This window comes from Danio aesculapii, chromosome 6 (genome assembly GCF_903798145.1).
Source record: "Danio aesculapii chromosome 6, fDanAes4.1, whole genome shotgun sequence".
NCBI lineage: Eukaryota > Metazoa > Chordata > Actinopteri > Cypriniformes > Danionidae > Danio > Danio aesculapii.
Genome location: NC_079440.1, coordinates 45,321,611 through 45,344,028, shown reverse-complemented (window position 1 = coordinate 45,344,028; position 22,418 = coordinate 45,321,611). Strand labels below are relative to the sequence as shown.

The window sequence follows — 22,418 nt, the reverse complement described above, 5'->3', positions numbered from 1 at the left end:
AGTGTAGAAAAAAAAATTGGTAAAAAAGCGGTAAAACCAAGGTTAATAATGTTCTGTGAGCTATTAATTAACTGTATTTGTTAAAAAAAATAGACTGCTAATTTAGCATTTAACATCAAGCTATTAAATGTTTGAACAATGTGACATAATATTTAATGGACTAACTTTGAGAAAAAGTAATAAATGCTGCAACAGCTAGGCTATTTATTAATTGTATTAGTTAAAATAAAACAATAGACAGCTAATTTAGCAACTAACATCGTGCTATTATATGTTTGAATGGTGTGACTATTAACATTTAATAGACTAACGTTAAAAAATATTAATAAATGCTGCAACAGCTAGGCTATTTATTAACTGTACAATGTAAACCCGTCAAATTTATCAAACAAAATGAGTGTAGTTAACTCAAAATTGACTGAAAGTTAATTCTACTCATTTGAAAAGAGTTTTGATCTCAGTGTTGAAGGCAATGAGTTAATTAAATACCTCACTTCTTCAACTTAAATGGAGTAACTTCACAGTACTCATATAGATTAGTTTTTTAACTCAAATAGTTTGTAGCAATTGGTTTCCTCAAATGGTTTGAGTGGCCTTAACTTTTACCGTGGTAAACGTTTTACAGGTTTTACAGTGTATTAGTTAAACCCTGCTGAAAAATCCAACATAAACCAGCCTAAGCTGGTTGGCTGGTTTTAGCTGGTTGACCAGCCTGGTTTAAGAGGGGTTTTGGCCATTTCCAGGCTGGTTTCCAGCCATTTCCAGCCTGGTCTTAGCTGGTCACCCTGAAAAATGACTGGTTAGCCTGGTTAGGCTGGTCAAGCTGGTTTTAGCTGGCCATCTTCCAGCCTGATCAGCTAAGACCAGGCTGGAAATGGCTGGAAACCAGCCTGGAAATGGCCAAAACCCCTCTAAAACCAGCCTGGCCAACCAGCCAAAACCAGATAACCAGCCTGGCTGGTTTAAGCTGTTTTTTTCAGCAGGGAAATAAAACAATATATATCTATATATCTAATTTAGCAACTAACATCGTGCTATTATAAATGTTTGAACGACGTGACTATTAATATTTATAATAGACTAACGTTAAAAAAGATTAATAAATGCTGCATCATAAATATTCCTCATTGCTAGTCGATACAGTATTAGGTCTATTAACATACTATCAATATGTGTTGCTTCACCTTTGTCACAGCAATTTCTTCATGACATAAAGATACACAGTATTGACATTTTAAAGTGAACTTTCTGAACCTTTTTGCTGAGATGAGTTGGACTTTCCATGGCCACTTCAAGGTTGCGCAGAAATAACGCAACCTCGACCTGCTTGAACACACGTTGAGTTCGCAAACGTTTCAGTCATATGACAACGGCCAGTTCCTCCCAAACACTACGTTACAATTCTGGTGGTGGTGAAAAACATTACAAACAACTGAAAATCACCACTGATCAGTCAAATCTAGCATCACAATGTTGGCACTCATTAACCGTCTCCTGGACTGGTTTAAGTCACTCTTCTGGAAGGAAGAGATGGAGTTAACCCTCGTCGGGCTGCAGTATTCAGGCAAAACGACATTTGTTAACGTAATCGCGGTGAGTGTTTTGCATTTAGCATAAGCTACTTCAGCTAATTCAAGAGACTGCATTTCTGTCTAGTCTTCCAGGCGATTAACACACTTGTTTACTAACAAATGTCGGAGATAACTTAGCATATATTTACAGTATATGACTGGAAAAGACTTGGTCGGGACTACGTTTCTTGAAAAGCTAACCGGCTAACATTAGCTCCCAGATGACAATCAATAATGTGATTGCGCAGTCCATGGGTTCTGTTGAAATCTGTTGACAGTTTATTGAATACATTCAGTGTAATGATCTGCACACATCACAGTATTTACATGCATATAATGTCATCCCAGTTGAATACAGAACCGTTTTCGTGATCTGACACAAGTCATCAGTCAGTTGGTGGTGAACTTTCTGCAAAGTTACCTGGGTGTAGTTGTTGTGTTATGGATACTTTTTGATCATAAAAGAGCGGGGGTATGTAAAGCATAAACACTGGAGATTTTTTATATGTCAAAAATGTAGATTTACGGCACAATGTTATTCTCATTTACAGTGCTCAGCATATATAAGTACACCCCCCTCACAAATCTATCTTTTAAATTCATATTATTAATAGGAAGCTATACAATATTATATTTGTGCATATACATTAGATTAGTAAGCACTGACGCCAAATATGGAGCTTATCTAATAAAATAACCTACGATAACGGTCTAAAAACTAGTACACCCTAATTTATATCTTATAGAGAAAGATCAAATACAAATAAAAAAGAATAAAAAAATCAAGAGAAGCAAAAAGTAAAATAAAATTAGTTTACATTTTGTAAGTTGTCTTTTTTTGCAATATTTTTCTTGAATTTTATTGTATCTTTCAATTTCTAAATATAAGTAAATAAATAAATCTTTTTGGTTAAATGCACCAAAATACATTGTCTATATTCACTGAGAAATGGATAAAAATATCCATTTTCAAAATGGGGTGTAATCAAATATGCTGAGCACTGTAAATGTGCATTCAGTAATGTCAAATAATGATCAAATAATGTCTTTGAAGTCTTACATTGCTTTAAGAAGAATATATTTAACATTCCTTAATTTACCTTTTTCTAAATAATGGTTTGTTCTGGGTTTTTATGCTCCAATATCCTGTTGCTGTTTTCAATGAGTTTGTTTTTACTGCTTCATAACATCCGTATTCATCATTGCAGTTATCATCAGTCAGAAGTAAGTTACCTGTCTGTACATATACATGCAAAACAGTGACATGATACAATCAATTGCTTGGGCCTACATGTGATTCGTGAGTTTCTAATAATATATGCTGTTCCTCTGCATTGCAATGAGTTACAGTGTTTATTATACAGACAATCAGTCAGTACATACAAAATGCACTTTATCCAGTCTGGTATCTGGTGCAAGTTATTAATGGTTTGTTTGATATCTAAAAAATACATTCTTAAATGAAGAAGAAAATATTTTCTATTTCTATCTTAAAGTTATTTCTATAATTTATATTTCCTTTAAAAGTTCTTTACTGTAATTGATCTCACTTTACAGCACTTAAATTAATAGTATTTATTAATCTTAGTGTAAACATTATTGATAACTGTTCACTCACTGTTAGTTCACGTTGGCTTAGTTCTTTAATATTAACAGATTGAACTTTCAACCATATTAATGTATTGCTAAATGTTGAAATTACCAATAATATGCTTTTGAAATATTTATCATGATAATAAACATTGACAAATTCACTATTATTGCTGTGTCATCCTTAAAAGTACTGAAAGTTAAAAGAGGTGCATTTTAAAGACATTTAATATGGCAGCTATGATTGAAGGCACATTTGTTTTTGCTTTTAGTGAGTAGTGTGGTGTGAGGGTCATTCAACCTGATTTTTAATATCTTCATAGTATTTTGCATAGATACATTTCTATGCTGAATATTTGTATGTTTGTTTGTTTAGGATTTTTGGGAAAATATAAATTCCAAAAGAACCACATTTAGTATTATTATTATTATTATTATTATTATTAGTAGTAGTAGTAGTAGTAGTAGTAGTAGTAGTAGTATTAAAAGTATTATTATTATTATTATTATTAATAATAATAGAAATTATTATTATTATTATATATTAGTAGTAAAAGAACTATTATTATTATTATTAATAGAAGAACTGTTACTATTATTATTATTTTTGTTATTATTATTATTATTTTTATTGTTATATTATAATTAAACATTTATTATTAAAAGTCTGCTTGACTATCTGTCTGTCTGTACACACAAGTGTTGTGCACATACGCACATCTGTGCATCTGAATTTAAGCAATGTGAGAATTTCTGGCAGAAGTCACGAGCCTCATTTAATGCGGTACTTCCTGGTCAAGTGATGTGGTCCTCATCATGTGATTTGTATGAATAAAACAATATGCGGGTCACAGCAGTTGAGCTGCATTGTGAAGGGAAGACAAAAAGCTAGTCTCTATAATGTTGAAATGTACATTTGTGGTAAATGTGGTAAACTAATTCCATTGGTTTTGCTCTAAAGACTTCGGTGTGCTTTAGTTATTGGCTCAAGTGTGAGCATTTGCCTTGTCTATATTTAAAACTGTCTATTCTGTGACCACTTCCTTCAAAGTGTCGGAGAGCATGTGTGTGTGTTTTTTTTATGTCAGAATGTGTTTTTTTCAAAAAGCCCTGCTTGACCTTTAAAAGGGAGAGTTGTTTGATTCTCTTCTGCATGTCTGGCGTGCTTGAATCATGGGTATGCGAAACTTTAGCAAAGTGGTAGCATACATTATCATGTGACTGCTTTAGCGGTATTCATCACTTCAACATTAAATGAATTAATCAGATTTTGCATCATGAAATATGAGCATTCATTGGTTGACATCAATGTTCCTGTTTGATATTTGACTTTAGTCCAGCTAAACAGGACATTAACGTCATTGTTTATAAAAATTCGAAATTACATTATAGTTTTTCCCCCCTACATTTCAATGACCTTTTTAATTTAGTTACTCTCAGCCCATCCAAGATGTTGAATATTCAGAAGGACAACAAAGATTTCTTTAACATGTCTGTGGCCACTTTGAGAGTAAAAAACAAAACATTTATACAGGTAAAATAGTATAAACAATGAGGCAAATGTACTGGCACTAAAAGGTAAAATGAACTGTTATAAAATGAGTTTTATAGGGTTTTTTAATGAGGTTTTCTTAAACTTGTAATCAATTGATGTATGCCATGGTTCTAAAATACGTTTGATTTCACTAAATACTATGTAATAGTAATAATAATAATAATAATAATAATAATAATAGAGATGCTCCAATCGATTGGCCGGAGATCGGTTTCGGCCGATAAACATATTTTATGACTCAGTCGGTACTCGCTAATCTGGCTGATCACATGAACTGATCGCAAGTGTTCATTTACAGTAGGGTTGTCGCCATGCCATTAATTAATCTTACGATACTATACCAGCTGAAGTATCATGATACCAAGTAGTGTTGGGAATTCATACATAATTATAACGAAACTGTCAGAAATACTATATTTTATGTTAGAATGAGCCTACTTGAATTTAATTAATAATTCCCTTAAGGCCAAAAAGTATTATTTGCACACCACTTCGCCTAAAATTTATTCATGCTTTTTGTTTATTTTGTAGACAACTGACCAATAAATAATAGATTAAAATAAAGATACAAATTATACCAAATTAAATTTGATACAAAAAAACATTTTGTCTAACAAAATGAGACGCTCAAATTGTTTCAGTGTTTCCTGTTGCTATTTTGGGGTTTTCTTCTATTTTTTTTGTCTTATCAGGCAACAATCCAAAGTAATTAAAAATTTCACTTTGTGAGTCGATATTTTAAAGAGAGTGTGACAGTTGTTGTAGCTACAAAATCATATTAACAGGAACAGAAATTAACCGATTCAGATGTGCATTCGAACTGAATCGTCAGAAAACGTGCAATAGGCTAACATAAAGGCGCGAATTCTATACCGTTTTGCAGCCTTAAAGGGCTCCACAGACTATTCAAATAAAATGGTCTATTGTTGCACAAAAGTGTAAGCATTTTAGTGACTTTTCCACATGCAACATTATCTATTGTAGATAAACGAATAACGACGATTACAAATTACAGTGACATCGCCAGTATCGGTAAACCGTGCAGTCTTAGTTTACAGGTTTACAAGCAGAGGAAGATGCATTTTAACTTCTTATGTATCAAATATGCACTCCAAACTTTTTCTTCATTGAGGCACGTTGAATTATTCTTTCAACATTTGCAAAGTTTCCAAATTGCATTGTTAGTCTTTTTTCTGACCAAAATATTTATCTGTTTTATCTATTATTTTCTGTAAAGCTGCTTTTGACCTTGACGTGTCCACACTAAATGTTTATAAGAGACGTGTTTAAGGGATCTCCACTTAAGTGTTATACATAGAGGGATATTGTGCTTTATGCAATGTTAAAGTTATATAAGGCTTGAAGCATCAGAAGCGGAACTCCATATTGGCCGATCACCATGACGAGGAATTGGTACTCCGTATCGGCTCCAAAAATCCTGATCAGAGCATCCCTAAATAATAGTAAATAAATGATTTTGCTTTTTCAATCCAATGTTTTAGAAAAGCTAGCAAAGACTTCAGACACAATTAAAGATTTATTTGTTTATTTATTTGTTTATTTAGCATTGTCTGGCCACACATGCAAAATCGCTACCTCAATTAGTTTAAAGAGCTGCTGTCTCACAGCATCCAGGAGAATAGTTTTTGCTGTCTGCTAAATCAAGTCTCTTGCTGTGTAATCATTTCAGAGCCTCAGGTGGGAATCCCATCCCCTCAGGTGACCACGTGTGAACTGGTATCTTGTTAATTGTTCAAATCCAGCAACAAGTTCAATTATGTTCTCAGCACGGCATAGCAATCTGCAAGCTTGTGCCCTCCCCTGTTTCTCTTGGTGCTTTTAATCATGCATTAGCATCAGGATATCTTGTTGGAACATCTTTAACTGCAGCTGGATGGCTCAGAGTAATGATGGCTGATAGTGTGAAGGGACTGGTTATCTTTCTCCCTGTTGTCAGACAGTCTGAATTAGTGTGCCGACTCAGTGTAATTTTGTTCAGCCAGATCAGTTGACACTGCAATCATTAGCTAATTTGTTTTGCAGGACAGCATGTATATTCTCAGCACTGTTGTGAAAAATATTGATATTTCGATAGATACGTTAGATAGCCTACTGAAATAACATAGTTGAAACAACACAGTATCACTTTTCTGCAGTTTTTCTACACAGGTACCAGCTTTTTTCCCCATGCGATCACAAACATGCGGTCACTCTTACAGTGACACTCGTCTGACTTCAGGTTGAAGTGTTTTGTTATGGTGTTACTGCCATGATGTCATTGAGTGTGTTTACATACACTCTCTTAAGCTGGTTATGCTTCTGAACAAGAGATGTGTACAAATAATAATAATGTTTTGTACACTCTGACACTTTCATGTCTTCATAAAGCACAAAATCATGTCATCGACTAGTGCAGAATCATCAAAGCAAACAAAAAATGATGATTTTGTGCATACTGTAAAGAAGTGATCATGTAAAACAGCCTAGATTCTGACAGATTTCCTGACAACATTTTTTAATCTACTGATGCTCATGTTTGGGCTGTGATGTCACTGCTGGTGAGAAATCGGGCAAATCTTAGAATCTCATGTAAATGTGGTTTTCTGCATAGCTGGTTTACTGATTTGCATGTAAACACATATAGTCAAGCCTGACATTATTCATACCCCTGGCAATTTCTGACTTAAAGTTCTTGTTCAAATATAAATAAAAGCTGAGAAATATTTTTTCCACAATGATGCCTTGTATACAGGGGCGTTGCTAGACATAAAGCTCTACTGGGGCACGTACCCCCCTGTCAAAAAAATCTTATCAAAATATATTTTATATATATTATTAATAAAAGTGTTCTTTTTATTATACAATTATTCTTCTAAATAATCTTAAATGTAACTGGAAAACAATGTTAAGACAACTGGAATGATATGCTAAGAAATTACTTTTGCATAAATATTAATTTCATTTGAATGAAATTTCATAGACAATTCAATAAAATACCAAAAAAAAGATGTGTTATAGAATTATCTTTTGTAGACTTGACACATGACAGATAATTACGTTTATTAAGTCTTACCTCCCTGACTCGTCATCCCTCCTTTTTGCTTCATACAAAAAAATCTATCAGGAGGCATGCTTAGTAAGATCATCATCATGTTGTTTAAACTTTAGTTTTGTCGATTTGCAAAACAAAAAAGGCTGTTATGCTGGTTTTACAACGCATGAGCGGCGCGTAACAAGCAGGTAGCCTGATTTTTTGGCACGCATTTTAACTACCGGGACTCGCACCGGCAGAAGAGCAGCACGTGAGAGCAGCGCGTGCGAGAGCAGCGCATGCCAGAAGCGCGCTGGTTCTCTGCGCACACGCGGAGATGCGTGAGTTTGCTTTTTGATTACATTGCTTTCACCAGCGTTGGTTCGGTTGCACATAGAGAATAACCGTCTTTATTTCGGAATTACCACTCTTATTAAATACACTTGCATATGAAGTAAATCATATCTCAATGCATTTACTGGGGCACTGGATATTTTTACTGGGGCTCGTGCCCCAGTGAATTAGGTCTAGCGATGCCCCTGCTTGTATACCTCGTCTTATTGTATTTTGGGGGATGCCAGTATCAATCCAGGTCCCAAAAAGTTGCTGGTTGACTTTAAATCAGAATTTGCCAGGTGTATGAATAATTTTGGGCTTGACTGTAAAAAACAGACTGTAATAATCCGAGTAATAATAGGTCTTTGCTTGTTTTGTTACTCAATGACTTCGTTTACATGGACATCAGTAATCGAATTACTTGCCTTAATTTACATAAGACAATAGTATGATTAAGGTGTTTACATGAGTTGCTTTTTGAATCCTTGATCCTGTTTTACATGTTATAGCACATAATTTGATTAACGTCATTGCGTCACCACACTATCCATATTTCCTCTGCAGTTTCATATAATTTTGAGTGTTTCTTTAACTGCAGTTTGGCACTTTCACTTTCATTCAAGAACATTTCATGCATGCCCCCCAAGACAAACGAGATATTGGATGCGAGTATGAACTGCTTGATGAGTGTTGTTTTAATAGAATTTGATACCGCACACCGAGTGGGAGAAAAAAGCCTACGCATTTCGTTGTGTGTGTGTGAGTCTGTGGTCCTACAGTGACTTGATAGGTGCAGAGAATAGTGTCAAACGGCTGTGTGTATGGAATGTCCTGTCACAAAATGCGTTGAAAATCCTACACAATGGTAATTGATTCCAGTGTTTACATGTCTGTTCTGCACTTCAGTAATGTGACTAAAATATGCATACTCCACATCTTAATTCCATTTCTGTTTAGTTCAATTATGACCTTAATTGTATTAAATTAATTAAAAATAGCTGTTTACATGGTAGACTCTTATTCAGAGTATTGTACTAAGCGTATTAAAATCAGATACTTGGTGTCTATGTAAACGTACTCAATGTTAAGACAGAGTTGAGAACAAAATGTGATGTGTATTAGTATATTGGATCTGTGTTCAGTCCTAAAGTAACAGCAAGCTGATAAATTTTCTGCTGTCTGCCAATATTAAACAACTAAAGCAACCTATTTGAAGAACTTAAAACACTGTTGTCATTTCCATTTTGCTCTTTTAGCTTATTTGTGATTGTATTTGTCATATTTACTTTAAATTAAATTAGGGTTTGGTTTTTATGTCCTTAATGTTGCTGCAATATTTCCCCAGGGTATCGATAATGATTTGTGGTATATCAAAGTTAGGAATTTATGCACAAATGTTCAGTTATTCTCTATTTAGAAAACATGCTGTCAAGTACTGCAAATCCATTTGAACTTACTAATGCTATTTAAAAAACTGTAAAGTTAAAAAAAGCAAATGACTAAAACTGTTAAATAAAAAATGATGCAAACTGTTAATAAAAAACTACAGTACCACTGATACTTATAGGATGTGATTCTATTTACTTTCTCATGTTTTCCGCTGCCCCAGCTTGTGGTTATCAGTGTGTTTATCAGTTGATTTGTGTTTCCAGAATACTCTCATACAGTGCGCAAACCTACAACAAAAACAGAAGTGCTTTAAGCTAGTTTTGTTCACCAGCCATTGATAATGAGTATACTGTTTGTTAGTTTGTGGGAGTTGTGATCAAAATCTTGCATCCCACTATTAGTAATTCTATGGCACAGTATTAGTAAGCATGATGATATAGTTATTTTTGCAAAAAGTTCAATGTTGGCATCATGTTTTTTAATTAGGCTGATAACTGCTAATTTTAGTGAATGGAAGAAATTACATCTACTGATATGACTGTGCAATGAAGACCTGAGACTGTGTGCCTGAATACTGAGAGGTGGTCCTAATGTTTACAGAGAAAGTTTTACTGGCAACAGCATGACAAATAAAAGAAAGTGTTTATTAGGGACTTTTTTTCTATCAATGAGGCAAACCACTTCAGACCAGCTAGCCTTTAACATAGCAACTTACATTGTTTGACTCATTCGTGTTTATTAAGGATGTGATTATGTATAGTACTAAAGTAAAATGTCTAACTTTCTTATTGAGATTTCAAAGTGGACAAACCTAGCAAATGTTTTATTAGATCTGCACAATTACTCGATGATTACAGACTCTTAATCATCAGTGTTGTTATTTATTTTAACCATCCTGGCACAAAACCTTCACCGTTGACAATGGCAATGAGCTGATTATACAAATTTTGATATGAATCAAATAAATCTTTTGACGGGAAGCGCATTGGTAACTACCAATGACTGCAGGCCCACACTTACAGCAACGAGAAAAGAAATTGGGCGTGAAAACCACACACACACACACACAAACTAGGCACAGAAGTTTAAATGTTTTAAGTGGAATAAGGGAATATGCTTTAGTTCATTCAAGTTCTTGAGTTGTCAATGTCTGTTATTTTCTTTTTTTTTCTTCCCAGTCAGGCCAGTTCAGTGAAGATATGATACCAACCGTTGGGTTCAACATGAGGAAGGTCACAAAAGGCAACGTCACCATCAAGGTATGCCTAATTTTAAGGGTTACATCATTGCTTCTTGGGCTCATTTATTATAATTATTGCCTTTATTTAGCCAGGAGATCACATAAAGATAGTACTGTCTCTTCTTCCAGTGAGACCTGGTCAAGACGACAGGCAGCACATAAAGTTTCTCATAAAAATCACAAAAAAACAATACCACAAAATCACCATTCATAAAAAGTTCAGATCATAAAAAAACAATTACAAGTATCCTTTAAGACATTGTAAAGAAGATGTTTAAAAATACAAGATTAAGCTGAAATTACAAATATAAGGTGCATAATTTATTGTAAATATATAAGTACTGCAGAATTCTTCTGTTTATTGCACAGATCTGGGATATAGGAGGTCAGCCGAGGTTCAGGAGCATGTGGGAGCGATACTGTCGTGGAGTGAATGCAATAGTGTAAGTATTTAAGCATCTTTTATGAGGGACAAATGAATAGTATTCACTGCCAGAGTTAATTTCTCTGTTTATTTTTCCCCTCAAAGGTATATGGTAGACGCAGCAGACCGGGAGAAGGTTGAAGCTTCCAGAAACGAGCTACACAATCTTTTAGACAAACCACAGTTACAAGGAATCCCTGTAAGGCACTTGCTTGTTTCTACAGCACACCATTGCTCAAACATCTCATAGTCTTTATTGCATCAGTTCCTGTGGATTTCTTTGGAATTTTTCTAGGTGTTGGTGCTCGGCAACAAGAGAGATCTACCCAATGCGTTGGATGAGAAACAGCTAATTGAAAAAATGTAAGGAGTTCTTCACCACACATATGTTTTCCTGCTGCTTTATGATTCAAAGTCAGCTTGAAATCGGAATAGACCAGAGTTGAATTGAGTGATGAATGCTCATCATTACAGTGGAAAAACTTAGATTGACCTTTTCAGCTTTTGTGACCTTGATCTTGTGGGTGGGGGAAATGAACCAGTATAGCTGTTTTCTATATCTACCAAAATAGATATACTTATGTACATAAATGACACATGGGGAGCTGTTTCTTTAGGCCACCACATGTTTTGTTGTTTTAGAATGGTCAAAACCTGCAACTCTATTTATATTTATATATGGATGTCTATATCTGCAGTAGATGTTGGCTAGCACGACTAAAAACACATTTTCACCTGTGAAATTTGATCACATTACTTAAGCAATTTAAAACTTGTTTTCTTTTTTTTAACTAGACATATTTGCATAGATTTGATCTTTTTGTGAGTGAAGACACATTGACCATCACAGGATTATGAATCTGAAAAAATATTTTATTAATCTATAGCAGCTAAGCAATGGGATGTTTTGCACTTAAAAAATGGATTTATTTAAAATAAATTGTCTTTATTGTATTGTTGGTCCAGCAACCTTTAACATGCTTAGAACATTTCCATTTTACAATAGATTTTTTTACAGCAGGAAAGGTTCTTTATATCTTAACCCTTATGTGCTGTTCAGGATGTTTTCATCCACTTCAGGGTGATTTTGAGTCCTAATTTGTCCACAACTTTCTCAGTGTTTCAGCAAATGGAATGACTTTAGGTGACAATCTGACTTTGACACATATTTTGGAAAAATGCTTCCAAAAAAAAGTTTCAAATTTTCAACAACACTCTGGGCAAATTTAGTGGCCTTTTGTTATGTTAGTGGCTGTTTTTGCCCCATTGACTTGCATTATAATATAATTTTTTTAATTGCCATAACCTTAAATAATCATGCATTCTTGATTATTAGTGATTTTCCATGTTGGGAAGAGGTAAATTTAAATTTTTTTACTGTTGATCATTAGTTGCAGTGCAAAAAAAGCTTAGTTTCTGGATGAAAATTAAATGGTTGTATAAAGTATATAGTGTATGTTGGGAAGGGAGGGGTAGGGCCGTATGCGAGTGTGTGAGCAGCTCAGCGCTCAGAACATAGTAAACATAGTAAGTGTATTTATGCACGCACACTATAATCTGCAGTTTTACTCCAAAGAACTCCAAATAAAAGACGAGGCAAGGCAAATTTATTTATATAGCACATTTCATACACAGTGCCAATTCAAAGTGCTTTACATAAACAGGTATAAAAGAGACAAGTATAAGAAATTAAAAACAAATAATAAAAGTGATTAAAAACAGATTATGATGTGTTAAATAGGTTATAAAAGAAGGAAAAATAAAAGAAAGACATAATAGTGTGATCCGCTGGACATGGTACAGTGCTCATTCAGTAAAGGCACAGCTAAATAGATGTGTTGTAAGTCTTGATTTGAATGTGCTTAATATTGGAGCACACCTGGTCATTTCTGGAAGTTGATTCCAGCAGCGGGGTGCTCAGTAGCTGAAGGTGTATTCACCCTGCTTTGATTGAACTCTTGGAATTTCTAATTTACTTGATCCTAAAAGTCAGAAACATTTTTGCACAGGCATATCTAGAGGGGGAATGCTGCTAACTGATGATCAACAGTAAAAATTAAAAGGTTTACGTTACAGAGAAAAACACCAACAATCAAGAATGCGTGATTATTTGTTGTTATGGTTTTGAAATCAAAAAATGTGGTTATAATTGAAGTCAATGGGGCAAAAACAGCCACAAGCAAAACAAAAGGGTAGTCTATTTGAACAGCACACAAGGGTTGAAAGAACCATTACTGAAGAAACCTTTTTTGAAAAAGGCTCACAGTTGACTTGGACAATTAAAAAAAAAATTCGTTCATCCTATTTCTTGTTCTGGCAGAGTCACTTTTAGCTTATCTTAGCATAATGAATTGAATTGTACCATTAGCATTTCGTTAAAATAATTCGTAAAAGATTTGTGGTAGTTTTTATATTTAAAGTTTGAGTCTTCTGTATTTAAATCTTGTAATAAACTGACGGAAAATGAAAAATGACAATTTTCTAGGCAAATATTATTAAAAACTTTCCTCTCATTCTGGCGTAATAGTCAAGAATCTCTGCCACCGCTGCACCAGCTGGAGTGATATTACAGTGCATGAGAACGAGCAACTTTCAGAGGGTAGTAAATAGTTACTTTTGGGACAATATTTGCGAGAGTGTATGATTTGTCTTATTCATATAATTAGGAGTTGTTGTCTCTGCTTTATACAGTCTTGGAATCATATTATGCCAAATCATATGATGCTAACTGCATTCCCATAATAGAAAGCTTAATGGAATTATAATGATTAGGGAATAGCATTACTGGCTCTGGTTTTCAGAGTTTATTTTTATATTTTAGTGATAAAGAATTTCTCTGACTGCAATAAATAAATAGCATAAATGTATTTGCATTCAGATCATTTCTTTTTAATGGAAGCTAAAATATGAAAGATATAATAGAAGTTATCATTTGTCCTCTGAATTGTTCATTCATTTGTTTTTTGTGCTTTATTTTATAAACTATCATTATATAATGTGTCTAGAATTAAAAAAAAAAGAATATTAAGATCATTTATTGGCAGAAATTGTTGTTTTCAGTCTTTATAAATTGGGGGGGGGGGGGTCTTGATTCATCTTTTATTTGCCAATTTGATGTTGTGATGATTGTTTCATGTTTTCTAAGAATGTTGTGAGAATGAGAGATGAGTCATAATGTCTAGACCTGAGGTTAACCTAAAGGAATTAAAAAGGTCGTGCTGTTTGGGGGTCTCATGAGAATTGTAAGAATGACTGCCATCTATTGGCTAAGACTTGTATTTGCTTCATTGTTTCCTGTGACTGGGGCTGCTTTATTTAAAAACGATTAGGCCTGAAATTAAATATTATACATCATATAAATATATACCATACACTGCATTGTTTATTCTGTCATATGTTTTATCCCTTAAGGAACTTGGCTGCTATTCAAGACCGAGAAATATGCTGCTACTCTATTTCCTGCAAAGAGAAGGATAACATTGGTAAGTAGTGAGCAATGAGTTCTGGTTACCGGGATAGTTCATATAAAAAATGAAAATTCTGTCATCATTTACTCTTCCTTAAACGAATTGTTCTAGGTTGACTCACTTGTATTTATACCACCAACATGCAACCACTGTCAAGCTTCCCTCACCATTAAACATATTTTACAAGAATGTGAAATTTTAAAGACTAGTAGACAGTAGAATAGAATAGAAAAAGTTCTGTCTTAAAATTTATTTTATTAAACCAGCAATTTTGTTTTGACTGGAAATGACACAGGCTTCTCCCAAAAAGTAATAAGTCAATGTAAAAGAGGCATCATTGTGGACAAAAACATTCACCGCATTTGTTTTTTACCTTTTGAAAAGTTATGGGGTATGAATCATTTCTGGCATGACTGTTTTTCCGGGAATAATAGAAGAAAGTTATTGATCAAATATTGGACTGAAAAATCACATCTAATGTTTAAAATGTTTTATATTTATTATTTATTTAATATATATTTTTTTATTATGAATTTGTTTTTATGCAATATATATTTATCTATATTTGTGAATTCTAAGTTACTTATCAAATATTAAGCTAAAATATCACATAATGTTTTAAATATGAAACATTTTTATTTGTTTATTTATTATTACATTTTTTATTATTATTATTATGTAATATATATTAATCTGTATTAATGAAGTCTAAGTTATTTATGAAATATTAGACTGAAAAATCACATCTAATGTTTTAAATGTAAAATGTTTTATTTATTTATAATTATGATTTTTTTAAATTTTAAGTATGAAGTTACGTAATATGTATTAATGTAGTAATGTAATGTAGTATTATTAATCTATAATAATCTTGCAATGAAATAGCTATAAATTACTAATTTGGTAATAAAACAAACTGACTGTTCACTTGTTCAAAACCTATATGATTTTTTTTCTTCTGTCATATCTTAAAGGTGCAGTATGTAAGTTTGACACCCAGTGGTTGAACTAGGTATTGCACACCTGGTTTAAAACAGGCAAGCGCAGGTTGCCAGATTAACAACACCAACAATCGTGTGCCTGACTGTCGAGCCTAAACGCTGACTTAGAGCCGATTTTAAACCACGTTCTAAAAAAAGCAACAGCACGCGATAGAAAAAATGTTTTCCATATTAAAAGGAGTTTTTGTTCTAACCAACACCTGACATGTATTAGAAACAGCTTCTACTTCTTGTAGCTGAACAAAAAAATAAATAAAAATGACAATGATCACCTCAGTGTTAAATGCTAATAATGTGAGTTTGGATGCCATTTTACGTGACATTTATTGCCATACTACTGAAAGCAGCAGCAGATAGTTCACCTCAGATCTTGAAAATAAAATGAACCATTTGAAGTGGAACTTTGTCAAAGATTTTTAATATGTATTAATTTTATAATAAACCTTACCATTTCGTTGGAGTGCTGTAAGTGCACTATTCTGTGCTTCTAAATGGCTGTATTTAAATTTCTTTCGTGTTTCGTCTGGTGCAAACAGCCAAATTGCTTATCATTACAAATCTCATCACATACCATGTTGTTAGGACATGGGGCTACAATATAACCTATTCACCTAATGTTTATGTTCCTAGTATTTATATTATTTGCTAATTAATATCCACCTCATGGAACCATCTCATTTTGGAGTCTGCTACTGTCCACCGGAGGTCGCATTTCGGTCATGGAAGTGAAATGCACCAGCCTTCATGACTGAATAAATGAAATGCGCTGTTTTCCACAAAGGCAAACCGGGTTGCTGAAATATATTTGGCTAAACTGGCGTTGGGTGGGTTAAAAGATCCAAAACAAAGGCAGCCATTCTGGCAAGTAACGGACATTTTCAAAGCAGAATATCTGGCTTTAGCATTGTTTTTCAGATAAACAAGAATGTTCACATGTTTCTTAAATATACATTTCTTAAGTGTACATAAAGCACCTTTAACAAAACAAGATATTTATAAAAAAGGCTGGTAGTTGAAACTAATTGACTTTCATAGTAAATTTTTCCAACTATAAAAGTTGATGCGCACCAGCATTCTTCAAAATACCTGTTCAACAGAAGGAAGAATATCATAAAGATTTAAAAATGAAACTTGAGGGAGAGTAAATGATGAGGTAATTTTCTTTTTTGAGTGAACCGCCCCTTTAAGTTTGTCGTGTATCTGTCTGATTTGTTTTACATTCATGGTACTGTTTTGTCACAGACATTACACTTCAATGGCTAATCCAGCACTCAAAGTCGAGAAGAAGCTGAAAGTGTCTTGAGTTTATCCGCTGCCAGGTTACTCTCACACCACATCCAATGCTCACTTTGTGAAACTGTACAGTTCTCCATAACGTGCCCCTCACACTACCCTGCTCGTCTGATCCCATAATCCTCCCGTCCGCATCAGTCATGTCAAAGATACATCAGTCGCTAAAAGACGCTAGCCTGCAGAATCAGTTTCTTCAAGATGAACATTATGGATTTCCTTTTTTTTTTTTTGCAAAGCCTAGCAGCTCCAGTGGTCTCCACTTGGGGTTTCCAGAACAAATCTATTTAAAAACTGAGACAAATCCAAACTTCAATATCGTGTTATGTTTTTTTCTCTCCTTTCTCCAGTCTGTCAGGTTATGCTCATGAGAGCGTGTTATTTCGCTTCGACTGTTGCTTTTATTTCTTTCTAATTCTCAACCCCCCCACAAATTGTATCTCCTAATAATAAACATGAGGAGCAATCAGTAAACAAACAGCTTAGCGGAAAATCTAGAATGATTTTTACAGAAGTGAGTGTAAGTATATTTTGAGAGGATGAATGTTTTGCTGGTTAAGGTTTTCATTTAGCTCAGTGATGTCTTTGAATGGTGTTCATGAGCTGAGAGAAAGAGAGTAAGTTAAAGTGCCTTGTGCAGTGTGTATCTGTCCTTCAAGATAAACAGTATACCGGGTGTGCCTGCCTGGAGCTACGTTGGATAAAGACAGCTTACTTTGACCTGCAAGAACCGAAGGCATGCTTTTTAAGGTAGATTATTGTACTGTTGTTGTTATCAACTCAATATTTGTACAAAAAGAGTCAAATGTTGGAAACCCCACTCTTATCAATGCACTTTTGTAAATACGATGAACCAATAAATAGATTGTCAACATGTAGGAGGAATCTTGTGTTGCTGTGGTTGTTTTTTTTGAAAAAAATATTTATGATGTTTGGGTCAAATATTCATATGATTTATTATGCATATCCTACATTATACAGATGCAGCACATCGGTGGAATACATATACATATACATATATATATATATATATATATATATATATATATATATATATATATATATATAGATATATATATATATATATATATATATATATATATATAGATAGATAGATAGATAGATAGATAGATAGATAGATAGATAGATAGATAGATAGATAGATTTTACATTTACATTTAGTCATTTAGCAGACGCTTTTATCCAAAGCGACTTACAAATGAGGACAAGGAAGCAATTCACACAACTATAAGAGCAGCAGTGAACAAGTGCTATAGACAAGTTTTCAGGTGTGTAAAGTCTAAAAAGGAAAGCATTAGTAAAAAAAAAAATTTTTTTTTTTTTTTTTTTGAGAGAGAGAGAGTACAGTTAGTGGTATAGCCAGAGAGGCAGTTGCAGATTAGGAAGGAAAGTGGAGACTAAACAGTTGCGTTTTTAGTCGTTTCTTGAAGACAGCAAGTGACTCGGCTGTTCTGATGTAGTTAGGGAGTTCATTCCACCAACTGGGCAGATTGAATGTGAGAGTTCGGGAAAGTGATTTCATCCCTCTTTGGGATGGAACAACGAGGCGACGTTCATTCACAGAACGCAAGTTTCTGGAGGGCACATATATCTGCAGAAGTGAGAGCAGATATGAAGGAGCCAAGGTAGAGGTCACTTTGTAAGCAAACATCAGAGCTTTGAATTTGATGCGGGCAGCAACTGGCAGCCAGTGCAAACGGGTGAGTAGCGGAGTGACATGTGCTCTTTTGGGTTCATCAAAGACCACTCGTGCTGCAGCGTTCTGAAGCAGCTGAAGAGGTTTGATAGAACTAGCTGGTAGCCCGACTAGCAGAGAGTTGCAATAGTCCAGTTTGGAGAGAACAAGAGCTTGAACAATGAGTTGAGCTGTATGTTCAGATAGGAAGGGTCAGACCTTTCTGATGTTGTAGAGTGCGAATCTGCAAGATCGAGCAGTTCTAGAAATGTGGTCAGAGAAGTTCAGTTGGTCATCAATCGTTACTCCAAGGCTTTTTACCATTTTGGATGCAGTGATGGTTGCTCCGTCCATCTGGATTGAAAAGTTATGGTGAAGAGTCGGGTTGGCAGAAACTTCAAGCATTTCCGTTTTCGTGAGGTTAAGCTGGAGATGATAATCTTTCATCCAGTGTGAAATGTCTGACAGGCAGGCTGAAATGCGAGCTGGAACCGAGGGATCGTCAGGGTGAAAAGAGAGGTATAGCTGGGTGTCATCAGCATAGCAGTGGTAGGAAAAACCATGTTTCTGGATGACTGTTCCTAAAGATGCCGTGTAGATAGAGAAGAGAAGTGGCCCAAGAACAGAGCCCTGAGGTACCCCAGTGTTTAGATGCTGTAGGTTGGACACTTCTCCCCTCCACGACACCCTGAATGACCTGTCCGAGAGGTAGGAACTGAACCATTGAATAACAGTGCCTGCGACGCCCAGTGACTCAAGCGTAGATAGCAGGATCTGGTGGTTTACAGTGTCAAAAGCAGCTGATAAATCCAGCAAGATGAGGACAGATGATTTAGAGTCTGCTTTAGCCAGTCTGAGATCCTCCACGACCGAGAGCAGGGCAGTCTCAGTTGAGTGGCCTTTCTTAAAGCCAGATTGCTTGTTGTCCATGAGGTTGTTTTGAGTAAGAAAGTCTAGGACTTGATTGAACACTACTTTCTCCAAAATCTTGGCCATGAATGGAAGCAGGGATACCGGTCGGTAGTTTTCAAGTAGCGTTTGATCCAGGTTGGGTTTCTGTAGCAGTGGGGTTACCCTAGCCTGCTTAAATGAAGTAGGGAATAGACCAGAGTCAAGAGATGTGTTAATTATGTGAGTCAGTGTTGGTATGACTGCAGGAGAAATAGCTTGCAAGATATGAGAGGGAATGGGATCAAGCGGACAGGTGGTTGCATGGCTTGATAGCACGAGATTGGACACCTCAGACTCAGAGAGCTGGGAAAAAGAGGTGAGTGTGTGTGGTGTTGGTGGTGTATCTTGCGTGTTTGTTGAAGGTGCAGCAAATTGAGCACTGATTTTTGCAGTTTTGGTGCAAAAGAATGTAGCAAAGTCATCAGTAGTGAGTGTGGAGGATGCTTTTAAAGGAGGAGGATAGAGGAGGCAGGAAAATGTTTTAAAAAGTAAGCGAGGATTGGTGGCACTGTTGACTTTCTGACGGAAGTATGTCTGCTTTGCAGAAGTAACCTCAGTCGAGAAAGAAGAGAGAAGAGTTTGGTATGTTATGAGCTGTTCAGGATTTTTAGTTTTTCGCCAAATTCTCTCCGTAGCCCGAAGTTTTGAGCGATGCTCACGGAGAACATCAGAGAGCCAGGGTGCAGGAGGACTGGCCCGGGTTGGTCTGGATGTAATAGGGCATAGTCTGTCTAGGCATGATGTTAACGTGGAGCAGAGTGTATCAGTGGCACTGTTCGTATCAAGTGCAGAGAGTTTGCAAGATGGAGGAAGAGAGTTAGAAACAATGGTGGATAGTCTAGTGGGTGAGAGAGAGCGTAGGTTTCTGCGAAAGGCAACTAGAGTTGGAGTGTGTGGCGGCTCAGGAGTAATGTGGATGTTGAGAGAGAGAAGGAAATGATCCGATGTTTGTAGTGGAGTTACTAGTGTTTGATCAGCGATGCAATGTCGAGTGTAAATAAGGTCTAGTTGATTACCTGATTTGTGAGTAGCAGAAGTAGGTGCTCTTTTGAGGTCGAAAGATGCAAGCAGAGTCTGGAAGTCAGCAGCTTGAGGTCTTTCAATGTGGATGTTGAAGTCACCTAGCACCAACAAGGGAGTGTCATAATCAGAAAAAGATGAGAGAAGAACATCCAGTTCATCTAAGAAGTGACCTAATGTACCCGGTGGGCGGTAGATGACAACCACATTTATGCGGAAGGGGTGGATAATGGTGACTGCATGGAATTCAAAAGAGCTGATTTTTGGCAGGGACTGTCTCTGAGTGAATTTCCATTCTTTGGAAATCAGTAGTCCAGTCCCACCCCCTCTCCCTGTCTGACGAGGAGTGTGGGAAATATATTATATATATATAGATATATATAGATATATATATTATGTAGATATATATATATATATTATGTAGGGCTGCACAATATATCCTTTCAGTATCAATATCGCAATGTGAGCATTTGCAATAGACACATTGAAGCATCTGAAATGTGGAGTCAGGATTATAGTCTAGTAATTGCTATAGAGTTACAGTTGAAAAACACGTCATTTATTGTTTGCAGTTACTCCAAATATTTACCACTAATTATATAATTTGCATATATTTTTAAGGTCTATGACTGTGTAAGCATTTCAAGCTAGTTTTAAGCATTTGAATACAACAATTTATATAATTTGTAACTTAAAGAAAGATTAATGAAGTCTATACAGTTTTATTTTCATTCATTCATTTTCCTTCAGCTTAGTCTCCATTTCAGAGGTCCCCACAGTGGAATGAACCGCCAACAATTCCAGCATATGTTTTATGCAGTGGATGCCCTTCCAGCTGCAACCCAGTACTGGGAAAACAGTTTTATTTTACATTGAATTTTACATTCAGTTGAAGTCAGAATTATTAGCCCCCCTTTGAATTGTTTTTCTTTTTTAAATATTTCCCAAATGACAGAGCAAGGACATTTTCACAGTATGTCTGATAATATTTTTTCTTCTGGAGAAAGTCTTTTTTTTGTTTTATTTCGGCCATTTTAAGGTCAAAATAATTAGCCCCTTTAAGTTATATATATATTTTTTGATAGTCTACAGAACAATCCATTGTTATACAATACCTTGCCTAATTACTCTAACCTGCCTAGTTAACCTAATTAACCTTGAAAAGTATCTTGAAAAATATCTAGTCAAATATTATCAGTCTTAACTGTCATCATGTCAAAGATAATGTAAGTCAGTATTAGAAATTAGTTATTAAAACTATTATGATTAGAATTATGTTAAAAAAAATCTCTCCGTTAAACAGAAATTGGGGGAAAAGTAAACAGGGGCTAATAATTCTGATTTCAACTGTATTTCAATTTATGTAGCTAAATGCTTCCAGACTCTATAAAGCACTGTTCATTTTAGTTGTCTCTTTGCTACTGTATTTATCAATTCTTGTGATTGGTTTATTATTTTTCATCCAGATGTGCCGATCTACAAAATGACAAATTCTAAAATGACAAATTCTTTCCCAATAGAGCCAATCAAGTCATGGGGAAATTTTACTTAATATCGCAATATGTATCGCAGATAAATTTTATATTACAATGTCAGTTTATTCCACTATTGTGCAGCCCTAATATTTTTAATTTTAGACTAAAAACATTCCTAACTAATCGGTTAACATATTTTTAAAGGAAATTTGTTTTAAAATTGTTTAAGGTTTGTCATAAATATGTTGAAAATAACATTTTATTTGATGCACTTCCCGTGTTTCTGTGTTTTTTTTCACCACTGTCCTAAGACATGCGGTACAGGTGAATTAAATAAACTAAATTGTCCGTAGTGTATGAATGAGTGTGTATGAGTGTTTCC

General features: G+C 34.9%; 1 protein-coding gene across 1 annotated transcript; it reads left to right on the top strand.

The window, feature by feature from the left end:
• Window positions 1–1,353: 1,353 nt before the first annotated feature.
• On the top strand, window positions 1,354–17,779 carry arl8ba (ADP-ribosylation factor-like 8Ba). The gene is made up of 7 exons (XM_056460361.1): window positions 1,354–1,593; window positions 10,651–10,731; window positions 11,082–11,155; window positions 11,242–11,335; window positions 11,432–11,499; window positions 14,548–14,618; window positions 16,847–17,779. The coding sequence occupies exons 1-7, from the start codon at window positions 1,471–1,473 to the stop codon at window positions 16,894–16,896; spliced, it is 561 nt and encodes a 186-aa protein (XP_056316336.1). The 5' UTR covers window positions 1,354–1,470; the 3' UTR covers window positions 16,897–17,779.
• Window positions 17,780–22,418: the final 4,639 nt, after the last annotated feature.